Here is a 24057-nt window from a genome sequence, read left to right as displayed (position 1 = left end):
TGACGTTTTGCCTCGATTTCAGATCCGAGTCAGGCGGGAAAAGTCGAGCCTGACTCGGAACTGCCTCGGATCGGGGGGGCTCGGGGGGGTTCAGATTTCAGAAATCCGAACCCGCTCACCCCTAGTTTCAATGGAACTATTTAAATCATAATACATCAGCATGCACACTGAAATTCTTAGTCACCCCCAGTGGTAGACAGACCAGGCTGTTTCCCTAAAAATAGGGAGACCAAAGAGCATTGGTCTCCCCATTATAGAGCAACCCAACACCACTAGACAGCCTGTGCTGGTTCCCACTGTAACAGAGAATACCACAGAGTGTAGTGGACCTGATATGGAGAAAAGTGTTCAGCATTGACCTGGTGACTCTATGAGAAGAGGGTGATACAAGAAAACAGCATGGGCCCTTTTTCAAGATACTATAATCTCTGAGAAGAGCTCTGGGGTCTAACCGCAGAGTTACCAATGTAATGTTAAAAGTAGGGGTGAGCGGGTTCGGATTTCTGAAATCCGAACCCCCCCGAGCCCCCCCGATCCGAGTCCGATCCGAATCAGGCTCGACTTTTCCCGCCTGACTCGGATCTGAAATCGAGGCAAAACGTCATCATCCCGCCTTCCGAGTCTCGCGGGTTTTGGATCCTATATAAGGTACCCACGTCGGCGCCATTTTCTCACTCGGCTGTGGACAGTGAAGAGGGAGGGTGGGAGTTAGGGCTGTGTAGTGTAGTGTAGTGTAGTGCTGCTGTTGTCCACTACTTCAAAGTCCATAGGGGCTGGCTGTGTTGTGCTGTGCTGCTGTTGTTAATAGGGGCTGTGTCCACTACTTCAAAGTAAATAGGGGCTGGCTGGACTGTGTTGTGCAGTCAGTTCTCCATAGGGGCTGTGTCCACTCCAAAGTCCTGTGCAGTGTCCCAGTCCTAAAGGAGTGCTGCAGTGTTGTCCAGGGGGTGCTCTGTCCATCAGGGGTGCTCCCCCCAAGTGCTAAAAAAATAATATATTTTCTGTGTTTGTGAATTGTGTGCGCAGTAGCCGCACGTGCATCAACAAAGTAGTGCCAAGCGTGCGCCTGTGTCATAAGTAAAGGGCCGGCTGGCTTGACCGTTAAGGGTGCTGTAACCCCCAAAAGTACACTCCAGTCCAAACCAAAAAAAAAATTATTTTCTGTGTTTGTGAATTGTGTGCGCAGTAGCCGCACGTGCATCAACAAAGTAGTGCCAAGCGTGCGCCTGTGTCATAAGTAAAGGGCCGGCTGGCTTGACCGTTAAGGGTGCTGTAACCCCCGAAAGTACACTCCAGTCCAAACCAAAAAAAAAATTATTTTCTGTGTTTGTGAATTGTGTGCGCAGTAGCCGCACGTGCATCAACAAAGTAGTGCCAAGCGTGCGCCTGTGTCATAAGTAAAGGGCCGGCTGGCTTGACCGTTAAGGGTGCTGTAACCCCTGAAAGTACACTCCAGTCCAAACCAAAAAAAAAATTATTTTCTGTGTTTGTGAATTGTGTGCGCAGTAGCCGCACGTGCATCAACAAAGTAGTGCCAAGCGTGCGCCTGTGTCATAAGTAAAGGGCCGGCTGGCTTGACCGTTAAGGGTGCTGTAACCCCCGAAAGTACACTCCAGTCCAAACCAAAAAAAAAATTATTTTCTGTGTTTGTGAATTGTGTGCGCAGTAGCCGCACGTGCATCAACAAAGTAGTGCCAAGCGTGCGCCTGTGTCATAAGTAAAGGACCGGCTGGCTTGACCGTTAAGGGTGCTGTAACCCCCGAAAGTACACTCCAGTCCAAACCTAAAAAAAAATTATTTTCTGTGTTTGTGAATTGTGTGCGCAGTAGCCGCACGTGCATCAACAAAGTAGTGCCAAGCGTGCGCCTGTGTCATAAGTAAAGGGCCGGCTGGCTTGACCGTTAAAGGGTGCTGTAACCCCCAAAAGTACACTCCAGTCCAAACCAAAAAAAAATTATTTTCTGTGTTTGTGAATTGTGTGCGCAGTAGCCGCACGTGCATCAACAAAGTAGTGCCAAGCGTGCGCCTGTGTCATAAGTAAAGGGCCGGCTGGCTTGACCGTTAAGGGTGCTGTAACCCCCGAAAGTACACTCCAGTCCAAACCAAAAAAAAAAATATTTTCTGTGTTTGTGAATTGTGTGCGCAGTAGCCGCACGTGCATCAACAAAGTAGTGCCAAGCGTGCGCCTGTGTCATAAGTAAAGGGCCGGCTGGCTTGACCGTTAAGGGTGCTGTAACCCCCGAAAGTACACTCCAGTCCAAACCTAAAAAAAAATTATTTTCTGTGTTTGTGAATTGTGTGCGCAGTAGCCGCACGTGCATCAACAAAGTAGTGCCAAGCGTGCGCCTGTGTCATAAGTAAAGGGCCGGCTGGCTTGACCATTAAAGGGTGCTGTAACCCCCGAAAGTACACTCCAGTCCAAACCAAAAAAAAATTATTTTCTGTGTTTGTGAATTGTGTGCGCAGTAGCCGCACGTGCATCAACAAAGTAGTGCCAAGCGTGCGCCTGTGTCATAAGTAAAGGGCCGGCTGGCTTGACCGTTAAAGGGTGCTGTAACCCCCGAAAGTACACTCCAGTCCAAACCAAAAAAAAATTATTTTCTGTGTTTGTGAATTGTGTGCGCAGTAGCCGCACGTGCATCAACAAAGTAGTGCCAAGCGTGCGCCTGTGTCATAAGTAAAGGGCCGGCTGGCTTGACCGTTAAGGGTGCTGTTACCCCCGAAAGTACACTCCAGTCCAAACCAAAAAAAAAATTATTTTCTGTGTTTGTGAATTGTGTGCACTGTGGCTGCACGTGCATCAACAAAGGAGCAGCGCCAAGCGTGCACCTGTGTCCCATAAGTAAAGAGCCGGCTGGCTCATTTCTTAAAGGGTGGTGTAACCCACAAAGTGCACTACTCTCCAGCAAAAATAAAATAATATTTTCTGTGTTTGTGTGCGCTTTAGCCGCACGTATATATATCAATATAACATAAATGGAGGACCAAACTTTCTCCGATAAAAATAAAATAGGGAAAGATCAAGAACCTCTTCCTCCTAGTGCTGTTGCTGCTGCTGGGAGTTGTTCATCATCCCAGAGAGGAAGTAGGAACATAACTACTTTTACTAAACAATTGACCCTCCAACAGTCCCTAGCGATGAGGATGAAGTACGACAGCAGTCATCCTGAAGCAAAACGTATAACTGAGGCCTTGACTGCTATGTTGGTGTTAGACGTGCGTCCGGTATCCGACATTAGTGCAGTGGGATTTAGACAATTGATGGAGGTAGTGTGTCCTCGGTTCCAAATCCCGTCTAGATTCCACCTGCATCCTCAAAGCAGCAGCGACAAGCGTGCGTCTGTCTGTTAAAGGGTGGTGTAACTCTCAAAGTGTTCCAAAAAATAAAAAACTATTTTTTTAATGTGTTTGTGACTTATGTGCGATGTAGCCACACTTGCATCCTCAAAGCAGCAGCGACAAGCGTGCGTCTGTCTGTTAAAGGGTGGTGACACCCTCAAAGTGTGCTACACAAACAATTAAAATATTGTTCTTTTTTTTTTGGTCTTTGTGAAATGTGTGGGCTGTAGCCACACCTGCATCCTTAAAGCAGCAGCGACAAGCGTGCGTCTGTCTGTTAAAGGGTGGTGACACCCTCAAAGTGTGCTACACAAACAATTAAAATATTGTTCTTTTTTCTGTCTTTGTGAATTGTGTGGGCTGTAGCCGCACCTGCATCCTTAAAGCAGCAGCGACAAGCGTGCGTCTGTCTGTTAAAGGGTGGTGACACCCTCAAAGTGTGCTACACAAACAATTAAAATATTGTTCTTTTTTCTGTCTTTGTGAATTGTGTGGGCTGTAGCCGCACCTGCATCCTTAAAGCAGCAGCGACAAGCGTGCGTCTGTCTGTTAAAGGGTGGTGACACCCTCAAAGTGTGCTACACAAACAATTAAAATATTGTTCTTTTTTTTTTGGTCTTTGTGAAATGTGTGGGCTGTAGCCGCACCTGCATCCTTAAAGCAGCAGCGACAAGCGTGCGTCTGTCTGTTAAAGGGTGGTGACACCCTCAAAGTGTTCTACACAAACAATTAAAATATTGTTCTTTTTTTTCGGTCTTTGTGAAATGTGTGGGCTGTAGCCGCACCTGCATCCTTAAAGCAGCAGCGACAAGCGTGCGTCTGTCTGTTAAAGGGTGGTGTAACTCTCAAAGTGTTCCAAAAAATAAAAAACTATTTTTTTAATGTGTTTGTGACTTGTGTGCGATGTAGCCACACTTGCATCCTCAAAGCAGCAGCGACAAGCGTGCGTCTGTCTGTTAAAGGGTGGTGACACCCTCAAAGTGTGCTACAGAAACAATTAAAATATTGTTCTTTTTTTTTCTGTCTATGTGAATTGTGTGGGCTGTAGCCGCACCTGCATCCTTAAAGCAGCAGCGACAAGCGTGCGTCTGTCTGTTAAAGGGTGATGACACCTCAAAGTGTTCTACACAAACAATTAAAATATTGTTCTTTTTTTTTTCGGTCTTTGTGAAATGTGTGGGCTGTAGCCGCACCTGCATCCTTAAAGCAGCAGCGACAAGCGTGCGTCTGTCTGTTAAAGGGTGGTGTAACTCTCAAAGTGTTCCAAAAAATAAAAAACTATTTTTTTAATGTGTTTGTGACTTGTGTGCGATGTAGCCACACTTGCATCCTCAAAGCAGCAGCGACAAGCGTGCGTCTGTCTGTTAAAGGGTGGTGACACCCTCAAAGTGTGCTACAGAAACAATTAAAATATTGTTCTTTTTTTTTCTGTCTATGTGAATTGTGTGGGCTGTAGCCGCACCTGCATCCTTAAAGCAGCAGCGACAAGCGTGCGTCTGTCTGTTAAAGGGTGATGACACCTCAAAGTGTTCTACACAAACAATTAAAATATTGTTCTTTTTTTTTTCGGTCTTTGTGAAATGTGTGGGCTGTAGCCGCACCTGCATCCTTAAAGCAGCAGCGACAAGCGTGCGTCTGTCTGTTAAAGGGTGGTGTAACTCTCAAAGTGTTCCAAAAAATAAAAAACTATTTTTTTAATGTGTTTGTGACTTGTGTGCGATGTAGCCACACTTGCATCCTCAAAGCAGCAGCGACAAGCGTGCGTCTGTCTGTTAAAGGGTGGTGACACCCTCAAAGTGTGCTACAGAAACAATTAAAATATTGTTCTTTTTTTTTCTGTCTATGTGAATTGTGTGGGCTTTAGCCGCACCTGCATCCTTAAAGCAGCAGCGACAAGCGTGCGTCTGTCTGTTAAAGGGTGATGACACCTCAAAGTGTTCTACACAAACAATTAAAATATTGTTCTTTTTTTTTTCGGTCTTTGTGAAATGTGTGGGCTGTAGCCGCACCTGCATCCTTAAAGCAGCAGCGACAAGCGTGCGTCTGTCTGTTAAAGTGTGGTGACACCTCAAAGTGTTCTACACAAACAATTAAAATATTCTTCTTCTTTATTCTGTCTTTGTGAATTGTGTGGGCTGTAGCCGCACTTGCATCCTCAAAGCAGCAGCGACAAGCGTGCGTCTGTCTGTTAAAGGGTGGTGTAACCCTCAAAGTGTGCTCCACAAACAATAAAAATATTCTTTTTTTTTTTCTGTCTTTGTGAATTGTGTGGGCTGTAGCCGCACTTGAATCCTCAAAGCAGCAGCGACAAGCGTGCGTCTGTCTGTTAAAGGATTACATCGGTGACAGCATCCAAGTAGGCATGTCAGACAGTCCGTACCTGTACTGGCAGGAAAAAGAAGCAATTTGGAGGTCCCTGTACAAACTGGCTCTATTTTACCTGAGTTGCCCCCCCTCCAGTGTGTACTCCGAAAGAGTGTTTAGTGCAGCCGGGAACCTTGTCAGCGAAAGGCGTAGGAGGTTGCTTCCACAAAATGTGGAGAAGATGATGTTCATAAAATGAATTATCAACTCTTCCAGGGAGACCAGCCTCCAGAACGTACAGAGGGACCTGTGGTTCCAGCAGGGACGAATTATACTCTGTGAGGATGAGGATGTACACACTGAAGAGGGTGAGGAATCGGTGGATGAGGAGGATGAGGATGACATCTTGCCTCCGTAGAGCCAGTTTGTGCAGGGACACATTAATTGCCAGCTTGTTTTGTGGGGGCCCAAACGAACCAATCATTTCAGCCACAGTTGTGTGGCAGACCCTGGCGCTGAAATGATTGATTTGTTAAAGTGTGCATGTCCTGTTTATACAACATAAGGGTGGGTGGGAGGGCCCAAGGACAATTCCATCTTGCACTTCTTTTTTTTCTTTGCATTATGTACAGTTTGGGGCCTAGTTTTTCTAACTGCCATCCTGTCTGCCACTGCAGTGTCACTCCTAGATGGGTCACGTGTTTGTGCCGCCCACTCGTGTCGCTTAGCATAGTCATCCAGCTACCTCGGTGCAACCTTTTGGACATGAAAACACTATTGTGAGGTGTGAGGTGTTCAGAATAGACTGGAAATGAGTGGAAATTAAGGTTATTGAGGTTAATAATAGCATAGGAGCAGAGAAACTAACAAATTCTGTGATTTTAGCTGTTTTTATGCTTTTTTTAAAAAAAATACAGATCCAAAACACAAAACCCAGAACCGAAAACACGGAAGGGTGGTTTTGGCAAAACCAATCCAGATCCAAAACACGAAGAAAGATCCAGATCCAAAACCAAAACACAAAACACGAAAAGTTGCCGGTGCACACCCCTAGTTAAAAGGGTCCTTAAGTCCTATGCCCGTTAGATAAATTTACATTTTTGGGGTAGAGGGGTCTGATGTCCATAACCTTCTATCTGTATGACAACAAGAATGTAAAAATGAATGCGATGTAAACTGAATTTTTTAAAGTTGCACCAATGCTGTTTAATTTCAGATCCACCTAGAAAACCAGACATCGTCGTTTTCTCATCTAAAGGTATGGACACATCATTTTTTATACTCTTCTTAAATGTTTTAGATCTTAAAAACAATATTTTTTAATTCAACAATCAGTACATCAGTAGATATATATTATTAATTATAAAATTGCTCCCTGATCTAAATGAGGTCATTACGCATATTTGCGCGATGACCTAATTGCAGCTGTGGCACATGCACGACGTGCGCCCCAGCTCCCACTACATTAGGTGTGATGTGCATGCGGGTGCCGCAGCGATGGAAGAAAAGAGGAATGGGTGGGGGCAAGCATAATGGGTCGGGAGGGGACAGGAGGGGGTGGGGACGAGAGGAGGTGGGGATAGGGGGGAACTGCTCACCGGCAGGTGAGGTGACTCTGTAGATCCAGGGTCCATTTATTTACTAGTATATTATATATATTGTCATTATATTTAGTAAATCACATGAGTTTAATTGCATCCCATCAACTGAAATGACTTGTAGTAGAATTCAATGAGGTCTGAGTTGGTGTTTTAAAACATAGGGCCTGATTCAGAGCCGGACGCTCTGAACGAGCGCCCGCTCTGAATCAGGGCGTGGTTTTTTTTTGCGAAGCGGCCTTGTGGACGCTTGCATAGCTGTGGGTTACCACCCACAGCTTATGCGAGCGTCCATGATGATGGTCGCGATGGTCAAGACCATCGCGACCATCGGGCTTGCGACGAGACCCTTGCGGTAGGGTCTCGTCTGCCGCAAGCCCTGGAGTGCTTTTGGCTCTATCAGAGCCGAGAGCGCTCCCACTGACATCACTAGTGATGTCAGTGGGGCCGGACCCAGACGGTAGGCGTTCCCATGGGAACGCCTCCATCTGGGCAGCCATGCCCCCGGCACGCCCACCAAAGGGGGTGTGCTGTCACTCACCATCAACAGCACACCCCCTTTGGTGCGAGACCCATAACGACGGCTACCCCGTAGTTATTCGGGTCTCACGGAGGCACTCGCGAGCGGGTCTGAATGAGACCCAGTATACAAAATGGACGGGATGTAGGGCCGTTGCCTTCTAGCACTGGAACCAGGATGACAGTTTGTGGTTCCTGCACTGTGCAAGGAAGCTCTTATTTTAGTTCCTGGGCAGGTACTGCAAATTCTAGAACCTGGGGGTAAATTCTTGCATATTTTGCTTTGAATGGTATTGCCTTATAAATGTTCTACTTAAACAGCTGCCACTTTGTCCCCCGATGTCCTGTAGATGGATTTCTTTGGTGAAGTACACCCACAACCAGAGGTCCATATGGTTCTTGCTAGATGGGATCCAGTTATGTGACCGGAATGCCGGTTAGGGATTTATGACAGGCGTCAAGATACCGACGCCTGTCATAATCCCAACGTCGGAATGCAGAATGACGTGGGCCAGAACGAGGTAAGTACAGTCGCCCGACCTCTTAGCCGCGCAGGGAGGGGGTTATGTTTAGGGCACCCCCAGTGGAAGGTTAGGGTTAGGCACCACCCCGGACAGTTATGTTCAGGGTGCAGGGAGGGGGGATTAGGTTTAGGCACTAACGGGCGGAGGTTAGGGTTAGGCACTAGGGGGGAGGTTAGGGTTAGGCACTCCTAAAGGAGGGTTAGGGGGGGAGGGGAGGATTATCTGTACTTACCTCCGCTGTCGGGATTTCCTACCCTCGGCCAGCCACTGTCGGGATTTGAACCGGCAGCCATACAATCCCATTCCTTGCTGGAGATGTGCGGTTTAGTTATCCTGAAATATAAACACACCTAAACTTAGGGATCTCAAGACTACTCGAGTCCCAGTTCAGGATCACTTTGAGTTTTCGAGTCAATTCGAGACCCGGGTTGGTTCTGCAGTCGGTTCGGAACTCTGATCTAAAAACCGAAATCGGCAGGTCCGAAATAGCTGTTTTATCGCTTTTTTAGATACATTTTTATCAAATTTTTATTTATTGATCTTCATTGATTTATAAGGAAACCAAAACCGAATCTGAATCAAAACACTTGGTTAGATGATAGAATCCTATGCATTCAAATTCTGGGTGGAGGGGATGACAACGTGGGCTGTGCTGGACATGACAGGCAGGGAAGAAGCAATGAGGGCATCGAAATGATGGACGGGCAGAGGAGAGTAGGAGGCAGAGAGGGAGAAGGTGCACGAAGCAAAGAGAAGGAGAAAAAGACAGGACAGGGGAAAAAGTCAGCACAAAAAGGCCTAAGTCATAATATAGCAACATAGACTCCTAAGGCCCAAAGGGAAAACATAATTAAGGGGTTTTGATCACAGAACACAAGCCTGGCACTGCATCAGTGTTTAATACCCGACAGCCGGAATGGACTTCCGTCATATGTCCATATTTACAATTGTGTTTTTGTCATCACAGACTGATTCAATTGTTATCAATAAATTGGCTTAGGCCACTTATATGGTTTTGTGTAATAACTATATTTGTCCTTCTGACTAATGATATGAAAGATTCTAAGCTTCTTAACACCCATCATGATAATTATGTAAATCATGTATAAATGTTTATGCTTTATCGCTTTTTGCTAGAATATATATATATATATATATATATATATATATATGTTAGGGGTGAGCGGGTTCGGATTTCTGAAATCCGAACCCCCCCGAGCCCCCCCGATCCGAGTCCGATCCGAGTCAGGCTCGACTTTTCCCGCCTGACTCGGATTCTGAAATCGAGGCAAAACGTCATCTTCCCGCCTTCCGAGTCTCGCGGGTTTTGGATCCTATATAAGGTACCCACGTCGGCGCCATTTTCTCACTCGGCTGTGGACAGTGAAGAGGGAGGGTGGGAGTTAGGGCTGTGTAGTGTAGTGTAGTGTAGTGCTGCTGTTGTCCACTACTTCAAAGTCCATAGGGGCTGGCTGTGTTGTGCTGTGCTGCTGTTGTTAATAGGGGCTGTGTCCACTACTTCAAAGTCCATAGGGGCTGGCTGGACTGTGTTGTGCAGTCAGTTCTCCATAGGGGCTGTGTCCACTCCAAAGTCCTGTGCAGTGTCCCAGTCCTAAAGAGGTGCTGTAGTGTTGTCCAGGGGGTGCTCTGTCCATCAGGGGTGCTCCCCCCAAGTGCTAAAAATATAATATATTTTCTGTGTTTGTGAATTGTGTGCGCAGTAGCCGCACGTGCATCAACAAAGTAGTGCCAAGCGTGCGCCTGTGTCATAAGTAAAGGGCCGGCTGGCTTGACCGTTAAAGGGTGCTGTAACCCCCGAAAGTACACTCCAGTCCAAACCAAAAAAAAATTGTTTTCTGTGTTTGTGAATTGTGTGCGCAGTAGCCGCACGTGCATCAACAAAGTAGTGCCAAGCGTGCGCCTGTGTCATAAGTAAAGGGCCGGCTGGCTTGACCGTTAAGGGTGCTGTAACCCCCGAAAGTACACTCCAGTCCAAACCAAAAAAAAAATTATTTTCTGTGTTTGTGAATTGTGTGCGCAGTAGCCGCACGTGCATCAACACAGTAGTGCCAAGCGTGCGCCTGTGTCATAAGTAAAGGGCCGGCTGGCTTGACCGTTAAGGGTGCTGTAACCCCCGAAAGTACACTCCAGTCCAAACCAAAAAAAAAATTATTTTCTGTGTTTGTGAATTGTGTGCGCAGTAGCCGCACGTGCATCAACAAAGTAGTGCCAAGCGTGCGCCTGTGTCATAAGTAAAGGGCCGGCTGGCTTGACCGTTAAAGGGTGCTGTAACCCCCGAAAGTACACTCCAGTCCAAACCAAAAAAAAATTATTTTCTGTGTTTGTGAATTGTGTGCGCAGTAGCCGCACGTGCATCAACAAAGTAGTGCCAAGCGTGCGCCTGTGTCATAAGTAAAGGGCCGGCTGGCTTGACCGTTAAGGGTGCTGTAACCCCCAAAAGTACACTCCAGTCCAAACCAAAAAAAAAATTATTTTCTGTGTTTGTGAATTGTGTGCGCAGTAGCCGCACGTGCATCAACAAAGTAGTGCCAAGCGTGCGCCTGTGTCATAAGTAAAGGGCCGGCTGGCTTGACCGTTAAGGGTGCTGTAACCCCCGAAAGTACACTCCAGTCCAAACCAAAAAAAAAATTATTTTCTGTGTTTGTGAATTGTGTGCGCAGTAGCCGCACGTGCATCAACAAAGTAGTGCCAAGCGTGCGCCTGTGTCATAAGTAAAGGGCCGGCTGGCTTGACCGTTAAAGGGTGCTGTAACCCCCGAAAGTACACTCCAGTCCAAACCAAAAAAAAATTATTTTCTGTGTTTGTGAATTGTGTGCGCAGTAGCCGCACGTGCATCAACAAAGTAGTGCCAAGCGTGCGCCTGTGTCATAAGTAAAGGGCCGGCTGGCTTGACCGTTAAAGGGTGCTGTAACCCACAAAGTACACTCCAGTCCAAACCCAAAAAAAAAATATTTTCTGTGTTTAGCCGCACGTATATATCAAATCGATATAACATAAATGGAGGACCAAACTTTCTCCGATAAAAATAAAATAGAGAAAGATCAAGAACCACTTCCTCCTAGTGCTGAAGCTGCTGCCACTAGTCATGACATAGACGATAACATGCCATCAACGTCGTCTGCCAAGGCCGATGCCCAATGTCATAGTAGAGGGCACATACAATCCCAAATGGCAAAGTTCAGGAAAATGACCTTGAAAAAGACATTTAAATCAGCTGAAGAGAAACGTAAACTTGCCAATATGCCATTTACGACACGGAGTGGCAAGGAACGGCTAAGGTCGATCCCTAGTATGTTCATGACTAGTGGTTCAGCTTCACATGACGATGGAAGCCCTCCTCCCACTAAAAAAATCAAAAGAGTTAAGCTGGCAAAAGCACAGCGAAGAACTGTGCTTTCTAAGAAGATATCACAAATCCCCAAGGAGAGTCCAAGTGTGGTGGTGGTTGCGATGCCTGACCTTCCCAGCACTGGACGGGAAGAGGTGGCTCTTTCCACCATTTGCACGCCCCCTGCAAGTGCTGAAAGGAGCACCCACAGTCCACTTGCTGATATGCAAATTGAAGATGTCACTGTTGAAGTACAACAGGATGAGGATACTGGTGTAGCTGGCGCTGAGGAGGAAGTTGGCGAGGAGGATTCTGATGGTGATGTGGTTTGTTTAAATCAGGCTCCGGGGGAGACAGTTGTTGTCCGTGGGATGAAAAAGCCCATCACGGTCATGCCTGGGCAGAAGACCAAACATTCCACCTCTTTGGTCTGGCAATATTTCTATCCAAATCCGGACAACAACTGTCTTGCCATATGTACCATATGTAAAGGTGAAATAAGTAGGGGTAGGGACGTCAACCACCTAGGAACATCCTCCCTTATACGGCACCTGCAGCGCGTTCATAAAAAGTTACTGTCAAGTTCAGAAACTTTGGCTAAGACCGTAAGCAGTCCAGGGACACCTAAATCCCGTTGTCCTGTTGTATCCAAGCGCCTGCAAACCACACCGTCAACTCCCTCCTCGTCAATTTCCTCCTTAGTTAGGATCGGAAGTAGTCCTGCAGGCCATGTCACTGGCATGACTGACTCTCCTATCCGGGATTCCTCCGGAGGATCCTGCATTGCTACGCCTACTGCTGCCGCTGCTGCTGTTGCTGCTGCTGGGAGTTGTTCATCATCCCAGAGAGGAAGTAGGAACACCACTACTTTTACTAAACAATTGACCCTCCAACAGTCCTTAGCGAGGAGGATGAAGTACGACAGCAGTCATCCTGAAGCAAAACGTATAACTGAGGCCTTGACTGCTATGTTGGTGTTAGACGTGCGTCCGGTATCCGCCATTAGTGCAGTGGGATTTAGACAATTGATGGAGGTAGTGTGTCCCCGGTTCCAAATCCCGTCTAGATTCCACTTCACTAGGCAGGCGATACCGAGACTGTACAGAAACGTCAGAAAAAGTGTCCTCAGTGTCCTGAAAAATGCCGTTGTACACAATGTCCACTTAACCACGGACATGTGGACAAGTGGAACAGGGCAGACTAAGGACTATATGACTGTGACAGCCCACTGGGTAGATGTATCACCTTACGCAGCAACAGCAGCAGCGTCACCAGTAGCAGCATCTCAGAAATGCCAGCTCGTTACAAGGCAGGCTACGCTGTGTATCACCGGTTTCAGTAAGAGGCACACCGCCGACAACCTCTTAGAGAAACTGAGGGAAATCATCGCCCAGTGGCTTACCCCACTTAGACTCTCCTGGGGATTTGTGATATCTGACAACGCCACCAATATTGTGCGGGCATTACATCTGGGCAAATTCCAGCACGTCCCATGTTTTGCTCACACAATAAACTTGGTGGTGCAGAATTTTCTGAAAAGCGACAGGGGCGTGCAGGAGACGCTTTGGGTGGCCCGAAAAATTTCTGGCCACTTTCGCCATTCAGCGACTGCGTGCCGAAGACTGGAGCGCCAGCAAACACTCTTGAACCTGCCCCGCCATCACCTGAAGCAAGAGGTTGTGACGCGGTGGAACTCAACCCTCTATATGCTTCAGAGGATGGAGGAGCAGCAAAAGGCCATACAAGCCTATACATCCACCTATGACATAGGCAAAGGAGGGGGTATGCACCTGACTCAAGCGCAGTGGAGAATGATTTCCGTGTTGTGCAAGGTTCTCCAGCCCTTCGAACTTGCCACACGTGAAGTCAGTTCAGACACTGCCAGCTTGAGTCAGGTCATTCCCCTCATCAGGCTTTTGCAGAAGCAGCTGGAGAAAGTGAAGGAGGAGCTAAGACGGAGCGATTCCGCTCGGCATGTGGGACTTGTGGATGAAGCCCTTCATTCGCTTTGCCAGGATTCCAGGGTGGTCAATCTGTTGAAATCAGACCACTACGTTTTGGCCACCGTGCTCGATCCTAGGTTTAAAGCCTATGTGGTGTCTCTCTTTCCGGCCGACACAAGCCTGCAGAGGTGCAAAGACCTGCTGGTGAACACACTGTCAGCTGAAGCGGAACGTGACACGTCAACGGCTCCTTCTTCATTTTCTCCTGCAACTGGGGCTGCCAGGAAAAAACTTAGGTATCCTAAGCAACCCGCTGGCGGTGATGCAGGGCAGGCAGGACCAAGTTTGGACATCTGGTCCGGACTGAAGGACCTGGCAACAATTTCTGACATGTCTACTGTCACTGCATATGATACTGTCACCATTGACAGAATGGTGGAGGATTACATCGGTGACAGCATCCAAGTAGGCATGGCAGACAGTCCATACCTGTACTGGCAGGAAAAAGAGGCAATTTGGAGGCCCCTGTACAAACTGGCTCTATTTTACCTGAGTTGCCCCCCCCTCCAGTGTGTACTCCGAAAGAGTGTTTAGTGCAGCCGGGAACCTTGTCAGCGAAAGGCGTAGGAGGTTGCTTCCACAGAATGTGGAGAAGATGATGTTCATCAAAATGAATTATCAGCTCTTCCAGGGAGACCAGCCTCCAGAAGGTACAGAGGGACCTGTGGTGGTGGATTCAAGTGGGGACGAGTTAATACTTTGTGAGGATGAGGATGTACACACTGAAGAGGGTGAGGAATCGGTGGATGAGGAGGATGAGGATGACATCTTGCCTCCATAGAGCCAGTTTGTGCAGGGACACATTAATTGCCAGCTTGTTTTGTGGGGGCCCAAACGAACCAATCATTTCAGCCACAGTTGTGTGGCAGACCCTGGCGCTGAAATGATTGGTTTGTTAAAGTGTGCATGTCCTGTTTATACAACATAAGGGTGGGTGGGAGGGCCCAAGGACAATTCCATCTTGCACCTCTTTTTTTTCTTTGCATTATGTACAGTTTGGGGCCTAGTTTTTCAAACTGCCATCCTGTCTGCCACTGCAGTTTCATGCCTAGATGGGTCACGTGTTTGTGCCGCCCACTCGTGTCGCTTAGCATAGTCATCCAGCTACCTCGGTGCAACGTTTTGGACATAAAAACACTATTGTGAGGTGTGAGGTGTTCAGAATAGACTGGAAATGAGTGGAAATTAAGGTTATTGAGGTTAATAATAGCATAGGAGCAGAAAAACCTACAAATTCTGTGATTTTAGCTGTTTTTATGCTTTTTTAAAAAAAAATACAGATCCAAAACACAAAACCCAGAACCCAAAACACGGAAGGGTGGTTTTGGCAAAACCAATCCAGATCCAAAACACGAAGAAAGATCCAGATCCAAAACCAAAACACAAAACACGAAAAGTGGCCGGTGCACACCCCTAATATATGTACAACGCCATATTATGCAGTGTTGTACAGAGTACATTTATTTACACTGATTCCTGTCCATTGGAGATCACAAAATAAACTCACACACATGCACATATACTGTAGATTAATTTTTGTTAGCAGCAAATTAATCTACTAGTATGTATTCCGACTGTGGGTGGAAACCCAAAAGCCCAAGTAAAACATACAAACTCCACACAGATAGGTATCTAACAACTTTGCCAACATGTATTCATAGTTTTATGCTTTTCTAGGAATAATACAGATAACGGAACTTGTGACAGTGCAGGAAGGAGACTCGCTGAGATTAAGCTGCTCGGCAGACAGTAACTCGGTAGCTAATGTGACCTGGATGAAGGGAGGAGCTAATGTTCTCAGCAGTACTACTGGACAAGGGCTGGAGCTCAGTCTGATGGACATAACATCTAGCAACACTGATACCTATTACTGCGTAGCATGGAATGGACTTGGGAAATCTAACAAAAGTGTCAAAGTAACTGTACAATGTAAGTTTTGTCGGTGTATAGCAAAGCAGTAGTAAAACATAATGGTGCTCATTTAGAGGTGCACTAATTAATTTCTTGCTTAAGAAATGCATTTCCTGGAGAGACACAAGTGACGTGGACCAGGTTAGAGCAAAGTAAGAACATGTTTACGTAAGTGTGACAAAATTCGACTGAATGGGGTAAATTTACTAAGATTCGAGTTTGGTCGAGATTGCAATCTAGGGTGAGTTTAGGCATGTTTTTCATCTCACAAATTTACTAAAGGCAAACTCGGGTGAGTTTGGGAGAGAGTTCTTTAATCTCACTTGTCAAACTCGGGTGACATCGCAAACTCAAATCTTCTCACCATCAGGCAAACTCGGAAGTACTTTTCATGAAAAGATGCAGTTTGCAAATTTACTAAAATTCGAGATTTTAATCTCGGGTGAGATTACAGCAGACAAATTGAAGTTTCAAACACTCACCCTCCTGATCTGCGAGGTTTCCAGAAACATACACAGATCAGTGTGATTTGTTTGTTTCTGCATGTGTAGGTAATGTATAGTGTTTTTATTAAAAAAAAAAAAAATTATGCAGAGTCCCCCCCAAAAGCCATAGCCAGTTCCGGACTGGTCAGCCAGTCCTGGTTCCAAAAATTATGGGGAACAAAACGAGTAGGATTCCCCCATAATTTAGGAACCTGCACCTGGCTGCAGGGCCAGTGCTGGTTTTAAATATAAGGAAAAAAAAATTGCATAGGGGTCCCCCTAAATTTAACACCAGCACCGGACCCAAACCGCCCAGGGTGCAATGCCGCAGCCAAGAGACTCTATTATCGGGTCTCCATCGCCAAAGAATTCTTACCCCAAGCCAGGCAGGCCAAGCCGGTAATCTCAGGGGAGGTGGGGACCCGCCATAAATGGGCCCCCCCTCTCCCGAAACCCAAGGCTTGGTCTGAAGCACAGGGCTCTTCCTCGCACCCCTGGGCTGTAGGTACGGGGGTAATAAAGTGTAAAATAGTAGAAAACTAATGTATTTTACAGTGGAACTACAGGTGCCAGCATGCCTGCCCTTTTGCACTTGTGGAACTACAAGTGCCAGCAGGCTGTCGGCACCCGTACCCCCACTGTAAAATAAATAGTAAAACAAGACAGAACACACACACCGTATATAGTAGAGCTTTATTACATACATACCTCACTCACACATACTTACCTACTGCCAGATGTTCACATCCACTTGTCCCTGTAGATCCCGTTTGGAGTATCTGAAAAAAAAGATCTTATACTCACCCCCATCCTCGTGCTGGTCTCTGTAGCATCCAGGGGTCTTGGCAAAAAAACAAACCGGCACCCAAACCATATAGTTACGTTATCGGTGTATGTGTGTGACCACATACACCGCTACCCGGCTCATGACTGCGAACTGTCAGGAGCCACCAGCCAATCAGCTATATATCATTTTTACCCCTATATTGAAAACCTGCACTGGCCCTACAGCCAGGTGCTGGTTCCTAAATTACGGGGGAACCCTATTCGTTTTGTTCCCCGTAATTTTTGGAAACAGGACTGGCTGACCAGTCGGGGGCTGGTTATTCTTTTGGGGGGGCCCTACATAATTTTTTTTTATATGTAACCCTTCTTTTACAGGTATAACACACAAGCAGGCTGTACATATCTCACTGATATATGTACAGGCTGCTTGCTCAGGAGAGATTTGCAAAGAGAAAACACTGCAATCTCGGGTGAGTAATCTAATTGTAACTTGCAACTTGGGGGAGATATCTCTATCTGCTTCACCATCGGAATAATCACTTTCAGCTAAACTCACTTCTTAGTAAATTTGCGAGATGAAAAACGGGAAAATCACCCGAGATTCAGCGATGCAAATCGAGATTAAAAAAAAAAAACTTGACCAAACTCGAATCTTAGTAAATTTACCCCAATGTGTTACAGAAGATTTACTATAGCTTCTAAAACAGGCTTCTAAATCAGGGTGGGACCGGCAAAATGACCCAGCACTTGAGTCGGGTATTAGGTAAAATTCTGTGTGAAAGTTGTATAACTAAAGTTTCTAAAACAGACAAGTGAATATGTTACCCATAGCAACGATCAGATTCTGTCTATCATTTCCTGTAATGCAATAGAGAAATTATAGTTATAGTCTGATTGATGCTATGGGCAACATCACCACTTGTCTGTTTTAGAAACTTTAGTTATACAACTTTCACACAGAATTTTATCTAATACCCAACTCAAATGCCGGGTCATTTTGCCGGCCCCAGCCTGAACACCCTTTCAGACAAAGAAACAAATTACCAGGTTAAACATTTCTACCTGGTAATTTGCTGACTAGCACAGTTATTTTTTCTGTCTGAAAGGGTCAACCCGGGTCTAAATTCTCGGCTCTCCAACCCTGGTAAAAAACGGGAATTTCGACCCGGGTTGACCCTTTGAGACAGTAAAAAGTAAAAGATCTGTGTTGATCAGCAAATTATCAGGTAGAAATGTACCCCAACGCATCAATAGACATGGCTTATAGGAGATATAGCAGTGTTGAAAGATGAAGGAATATGCAATGATTACTAGGTCTATCTTTTGTTTATAATGCATCACAAAGTGTACACATAACTGGCCATGGAGGAAACATAAAAACAAAGAACATAGAGCAGACAACCATTGCCAAGAAAGAACCATTGCACATGTACATATCATGAAACAAGAAACTAAAGTAAAAATACAGAAAGGAAGGGACAAGGGCTAGAGTAGAGCAACTCACTGTAGATTGTAGGAGTAGGCTGTGGTGAGTCACAGATGGAGGAAGCTAATAGAACACTTAATGATCCTTTACCTATCATATGCAGTGGTGCACCCAGGGCGGGTTTCTGAGTACCCAGATACCCTTTTTACGGATCATTTTTTTCCAAAATGGAAACACTGTCTCCATTTCTACAATGGCTAACCCTGCATTGGCAAGGATCCACTGTTTCCTCATCAATGCAAGTTTGTTCCCCAATGTTCCACTGACGTATTGGGGAAGGTTTGTTTGATTGAGGTACAGGAGATGTGTGCACCTTTAGTTAAATCCTCCTGTATTTAAAATACAGGTCGCTCAACATGCCATGCAGGGGACTTGAACAGCCAATCTCATACACCACAGTCAGACACAAAACACATGGAACTATTTGCTTCTGTGTTGCAAACTTAGAAATTCTAACTACATGAAGCTAGTCGTAATTGTCAGTTTAAACCATTACAGCCATTGTGTGGTGGCCATCTTCCCAGAGACCTGCGCATGCGCTGTAGAGCCTAACCCCTGCCCTACCTGAGATAGCAGATGGGGCCCGAATGGAGACTACACACGGACCCCTCCTTTCTTAAGCTGCCTCTGGAGCAAGCACAGCTTGACTAGTATGGGGTTGGTCAATATCATGGTAGAGGGGCTTAACACAGACCACAAAAGCCGTGCTGGTTCCCACAGGTTTGTTGCTCTCTGTTTTAATGGATACCAGACCCAGAACATACAGTGCAGCAACTGGTTACATTTTGGTACAGTAGGTGGCTCTACTGCTTGAGTATTTACAGTAATTATTTATTTTCAAAAGATGGTTTAACGTAACATGGTTTTGCATTTATCAAACCACCACACTATCTATGTAATGATGTAGTATCATGCATCCACAGTTTTATACAGTACACATTTTAGGTTATCCTGGCCTTAATCATTTTCAGCAAAGCCTGATCACTTGTACAATTTTCATCTGTTCGGTGTACTGTAAGTATAGTTTAGTGTAGAAGATCCATTTGCCCATTATTGTGTACAGCAGTGATTTCGCTTATACTAACTTAAAATCTTAACAACTACCAAAAAGATTTTTTTCTACAAATTCTACAATAGTTGTTTCATTACAGACAAGCCTAGAATACCGGATGTCAGCATTGCCCAATCTAAAGGTATGGCATTATATATTTATTTACACTGCTGTATTACAGTATTTGTTTGGATTGTTGCTGTAACATAAAATAATAACATATATTCATATTATACAGTATATCATTATTATACAGTATATCATAGCTTAAAAATATCTAATTTGTCAAAAGTAGTAAATTAAATATATTCAACATTATTATATCAACAATACGATGTTTTGTAAATACGAGTGCTTGAGAGTAACTGCTTCCAAACCACCGAACAACTTGCAATGGTTTCTCAGATGAGCTATTGTATTGAATCATAAAAGTGGCAGTGCTCTAATGTCCCCCTTCTTTTAGAGCTGTAATCCAGATACCTGTATTAGTTTCCAGTTCCTGCGCTGTCCCCAACATATTTTTGATTTGGATACTGGGCTAGAGATCACTGTTACCTAGCTGTCAGGATGCGGCCTGGCATCGGCCTCTACTCACCTCCGCGCCGGCTTCCTTGGACTTAGGTGTTCAGGTGCTGGGAGTGGAGGTGAGTGGTGACTGAGTATTCTCCCCAGGGTCTCCTAGGGCTTTCGTGCATGTGTCCTGGTTCCCGGGGTGCCGGGCATGGGCGCAGCCATGTTGGTCCATATCACCTGACTAGTCTCTCCCAATGGTAGTCCTGTGGTCTCTCAGCTGATCCTCTGATCAAATGACCAGCTACCTAAGGGAATTTAAGTCTGACTCCAGGAACAGGAAACTGCTGTTCAACTTGCTGTTCTCCAGTGTTACTTGCATTAGCTTCCATGCTAATTCTCAGTATGTTACTTTAGCTCTCACAGAACTCCAGTGTTTCATGTAACAGTTCCTGTGTTGTCTTTTCTTAGCTTTCTTGCAGCCAGTTACTGTGGTGTCAGCTTTCATGCTAATTACTAGTTAGCTCTCAGCTGGATCTCTAGCAATTCCCAGTACATGCCTGTATCCACATTTCTCTGTGTTTCTCTGTGCAAATCAGCACCTGGATCTCTAGCGATTCCCAGGACATTTTCCTGTGTTCTTCAAGCAAGCCTGCAACTAGGATCCCTAACATTCTCAAGTGCATTCCTGTGGTCAAGTAGTCAGTCCATCTCCTGTGTTCAAGTATTCAGCTCATACACTGATCTCCTGTGTTTGGGTATTCAGTTCATACACTGATCTCCTGTGTTCAAGTATTCAGTTATTCTCCTGTGTTCAAGTATTCATTTGATACGCTGACTCCTGTGTTCAAGTATTCACTTCATTAACCAATCTCCTGTGTTCAAGTAATCAGTTCATGCTGAACTCCTGTGTTCAAGTATTCAGTTCATACGTTGAATTACATTCCTGGGGTACCCAGTGCTAATTCATTTATTATAGGTACAGTCTTTCTGCCACTCCCAGGTACCTGTCCAGAGGGCTGCGACACGTGCATGCACATCGCTGGTCCTTGCCGGATATCCATTAGACGACTTTCTGAACAATCCGTCCAAAACCTCCTGGTTTTGAAGGATCGTTAATAAAGACGTCTAATGGATAGGCCCCTTTACAGGGATAATTTAAAGACCACTGTACAACTAAACTTTTCAGCAAATAAAGAAAATCTTTGTTTTCGAAGAAACAAGGGTGTCTTCCATTGTGCCCACATTTGGGCTAAGTCAGCAGAAGACCCAAAGAAAGTTTGTACTACAGTAGTTGTGCCTTTCACACCTCATACCTGAGCCTTGTACTGTAGATACTCACACCTGAGTGTTGAAAATAACTAGACCAGGGGTACTACATCTCTCTCTCTCCCTCTCTAACTCACTGTCTTATTCTATCTCACTCTCTCACACACCCTCTTTCACTTTCTCTCTCTGAGGGGAATTCACTTAGGTGCGAGTTTGCAAAAGGAGAAAAACTCGCACACTTCGCCTTATAATTCGCACACTTCGCCTTCATGCGCGCACCCGAGAAGCGCAGAAATAATTTAGAAATGCAAATGTGCACTATTCACAGTGAGAGTGTGTGAATTTTGTCCAAAAAGTGAACAGGGAAATTAGCATGAAAAACTGGGCAGACCTTCTTGGACTCCCAAAGATTAAAAACTTTGGCCCTCATTCAGAGCCACTCGCTATTTGCGGTCGTTCGTTCAAAAACAAGGGGTGGCTATTCAAATGAACCGTTCACTAATTGCGGTCTGTTCACGCCTCTATGTCTGAATGAGCGAGCAAAACTTGCGTTCGTTTTTTGGAAAAATACGCCCCCTGGCCGCTCGCATCCTACGTCATGTCCGCTATTTTTTAGATTAATCGAGTACATCGACAAGGGTATGAACTGCTCGCTATTCTTGTGGTTGGTGTTTGCTACCACAATTTTGCGAGCAGTTCTGACTCTAAAATAACCCAGTGACGTGGTCAATGACGCTGCTGTTTTAAATATGCACACCCATAAAACGCCCGTTTTGACCTTTAAGCACGCCTGCGTTCGGATTTCCACTCCCCATTTTCAAGCACCTTCCCCTGTTACCACCCACATACGCCTCTTTCTGTCACTCAAAATAGCAGGCAATCGCTATTTTGCGAGCACAAGAATTTCGGCCGCACTGACTGGTTAGCGCATGCGTATAACGATCCGTACGCATGCGCAGTTGGGCTAACATCGCTCGGAACGAACGAGCGGCCGCTTACAAGTGGCTCTGAATCAGGCCCTTTGTTAGCAGAATCACATAGAAGACTGTAGGTGGCCGTGAGGACAGTACTGTACACTTTTAAAAGGTGTCAAATAGCTGATTTGTGCACTTTTAAAAAAAGTAAAGTAATGTAAAAAGCTGAAGAATTTAATTTAATTACACAGGAATTAAACTGAAAACGCAAAAGTTGCCTCAAATTACCCCAAAAGCAGAAAAAAAAGATGCTTTTGGGGTAATTTGAGGCAACTTTAAAAAATATTAAAAATGATAGAAAGCAATAATTTTTCTTTGAAATAAATACTTTCGTTAAATTTGGGGTGCATTATTTAACTAAGAAAAGCACATTTTGGGGTAATTTGAGGCAATTTTTTTTTTCCACTCCAAAAATTATCTTAATTGGCCCAATTAAGTTAATTGAAAATGTCCTAATTAGTCACTAAGTGGGTGACCAAGGGATTCTGAAGCAAGTCCCGATATTTTTACCTTTAAAATACAGATTTTCCCTACTTTTTCACCTGCTCAGGGGGGAGCGAACAAAAACAGGCAAATTTACTCTGAAAAAGAAATGCGAGTTTGGAATTGAATTGCAAATGTAATTCACAAGGCAAATTTGCAGTGATTTCACCTTGCGGGACCAAACTCGCACCTAATTGAATTCCTATCTACAGTATCTCTCACTTACTCTCGCTCTCTCACACTCATATCTTCAAATTCCTCCCTCAAGTGCTGTTGAGAATCCTGCTGTGGGTAGCTGTCAGCAGGGAGAGCCCGAGCGTATAGTGTCCACTGCGCTTGCAATAGACGGACACCATATAAAATTATATGTACGTATACACAGTGCCAGTTTATTGTGTAATCTTAAGGTGCCCATCCACTAGACGATTGAGTTGAGCGATTGAACGATAACGATCGTTCAATCGTTTGCAAATCGTTTGCAAAAATTTCTAAAACGACCAGCGATGCGCGTGCCCGCAGGTTGTTTAGACATCAATCATCATGCAAACATGCTGGTCAACCTGACGATAACGTCAGGTTGAGCATGTTTGCAGATGATTGATGAGCCTGCACTGAACGACTGCTCGTTCAGTGCAGGCTCATCATAGACTGACAAACGACTGCAAGATTACAATGTCGTAATTATGCAGTAGTTTTCATGTCTGCTAGTGGTTGGGCACCTTTAGTTGTACTAGTATTCATAGTTTTATGTTTTTTGTTCTAGGAGGAAGAATAGAGATAACGGAAGCTGTTACAGTGCTGGAAGGACACTCGCTGAGATTAAACTGCTCGGCAGACAGTAACCCGGCAGCTAATGTGACCTGGATGAAGGGAGGAGAGAATGTTACCAGTAATGTGATTGGACAAGGGCTGGAGCTCAGTCTGACAAACATAACAGCTAATGACACTGATACATATTACTGTGTAGCATGGAATGAATATGGGAGAGTGAACAAAAGTGTCACCATAACTATACAATGTAGGTTCTGTTAGAATGTAATAAAGCAAAACTAAAACATCACATATTTAGGGCTTCCATAAATAAAAGTCAAAATGTGGGATGCAACCGTCCAAATAACCCCAAGCCACATGGGAGCCTACACACATTTATAATTATTCCATCTTTGTGTGATGCTTTGTAATTGAATGTCTGAAGAATTCTCTGAGCTAAAATGATCTTTCATAAACTCTGTATACAGTATTACAGAGAGATCAGAGATTTATCTTTATTTATTGTGAAATCATTTGTGTAGGGTTGCGACTTATTGAATAATAAGGAATCACTGGTGGCAATCTGACCTACTCTACTACTAGTGTCATCCAAAGGACCAACAGCTATCGTTTTATTCATCTACAATAATAAAGTGATTATTCATACACAGCTCAACAGTAGAATGTAACAGTTTTGAAAACAACAATACTTTGAA

The 24057-nt window shown here is 45.0% G+C and overlaps 1 protein-coding gene across 1 annotated transcript in view; it reads left to right on the top strand.

The window, feature by feature from the left end:
- The window catches only part of LOC148451003 (sialic acid-binding Ig-like lectin 16), a 104714-nt gene that overhangs the window by 58569 nt on the left and 22088 nt on the right, over positions 1 to 24057 (top strand). The window contains exons 7-10 of the mRNA XM_088462396.1: positions 6860 to 6901; positions 15314 to 15565; positions 19456 to 19497; positions 23355 to 23609. Of these exons, the coding sequence (XP_088318522.1) occupies positions 6860 to 6901; positions 15314 to 15565; positions 19456 to 19497; positions 23355 to 23609 (591 nt within the window). The remainder of the gene's footprint in view (positions 1 to 6859; positions 6902 to 15313; positions 15566 to 19455; positions 19498 to 23354; positions 23610 to 24057) is intronic.

Source organism: Taudactylus pleione, unplaced genomic scaffold (assembly GCF_031769625.1).
Source record: "Taudactylus pleione unplaced genomic scaffold, aTauple2 ptg001224l, whole genome shotgun sequence".
Classification (NCBI taxonomy): domain Eukaryota; kingdom Metazoa; phylum Chordata; class Amphibia; order Anura; family Myobatrachidae; genus Taudactylus; species Taudactylus pleione.
This window is presented reverse-complemented; position numbering and strand designations above follow the sequence as displayed.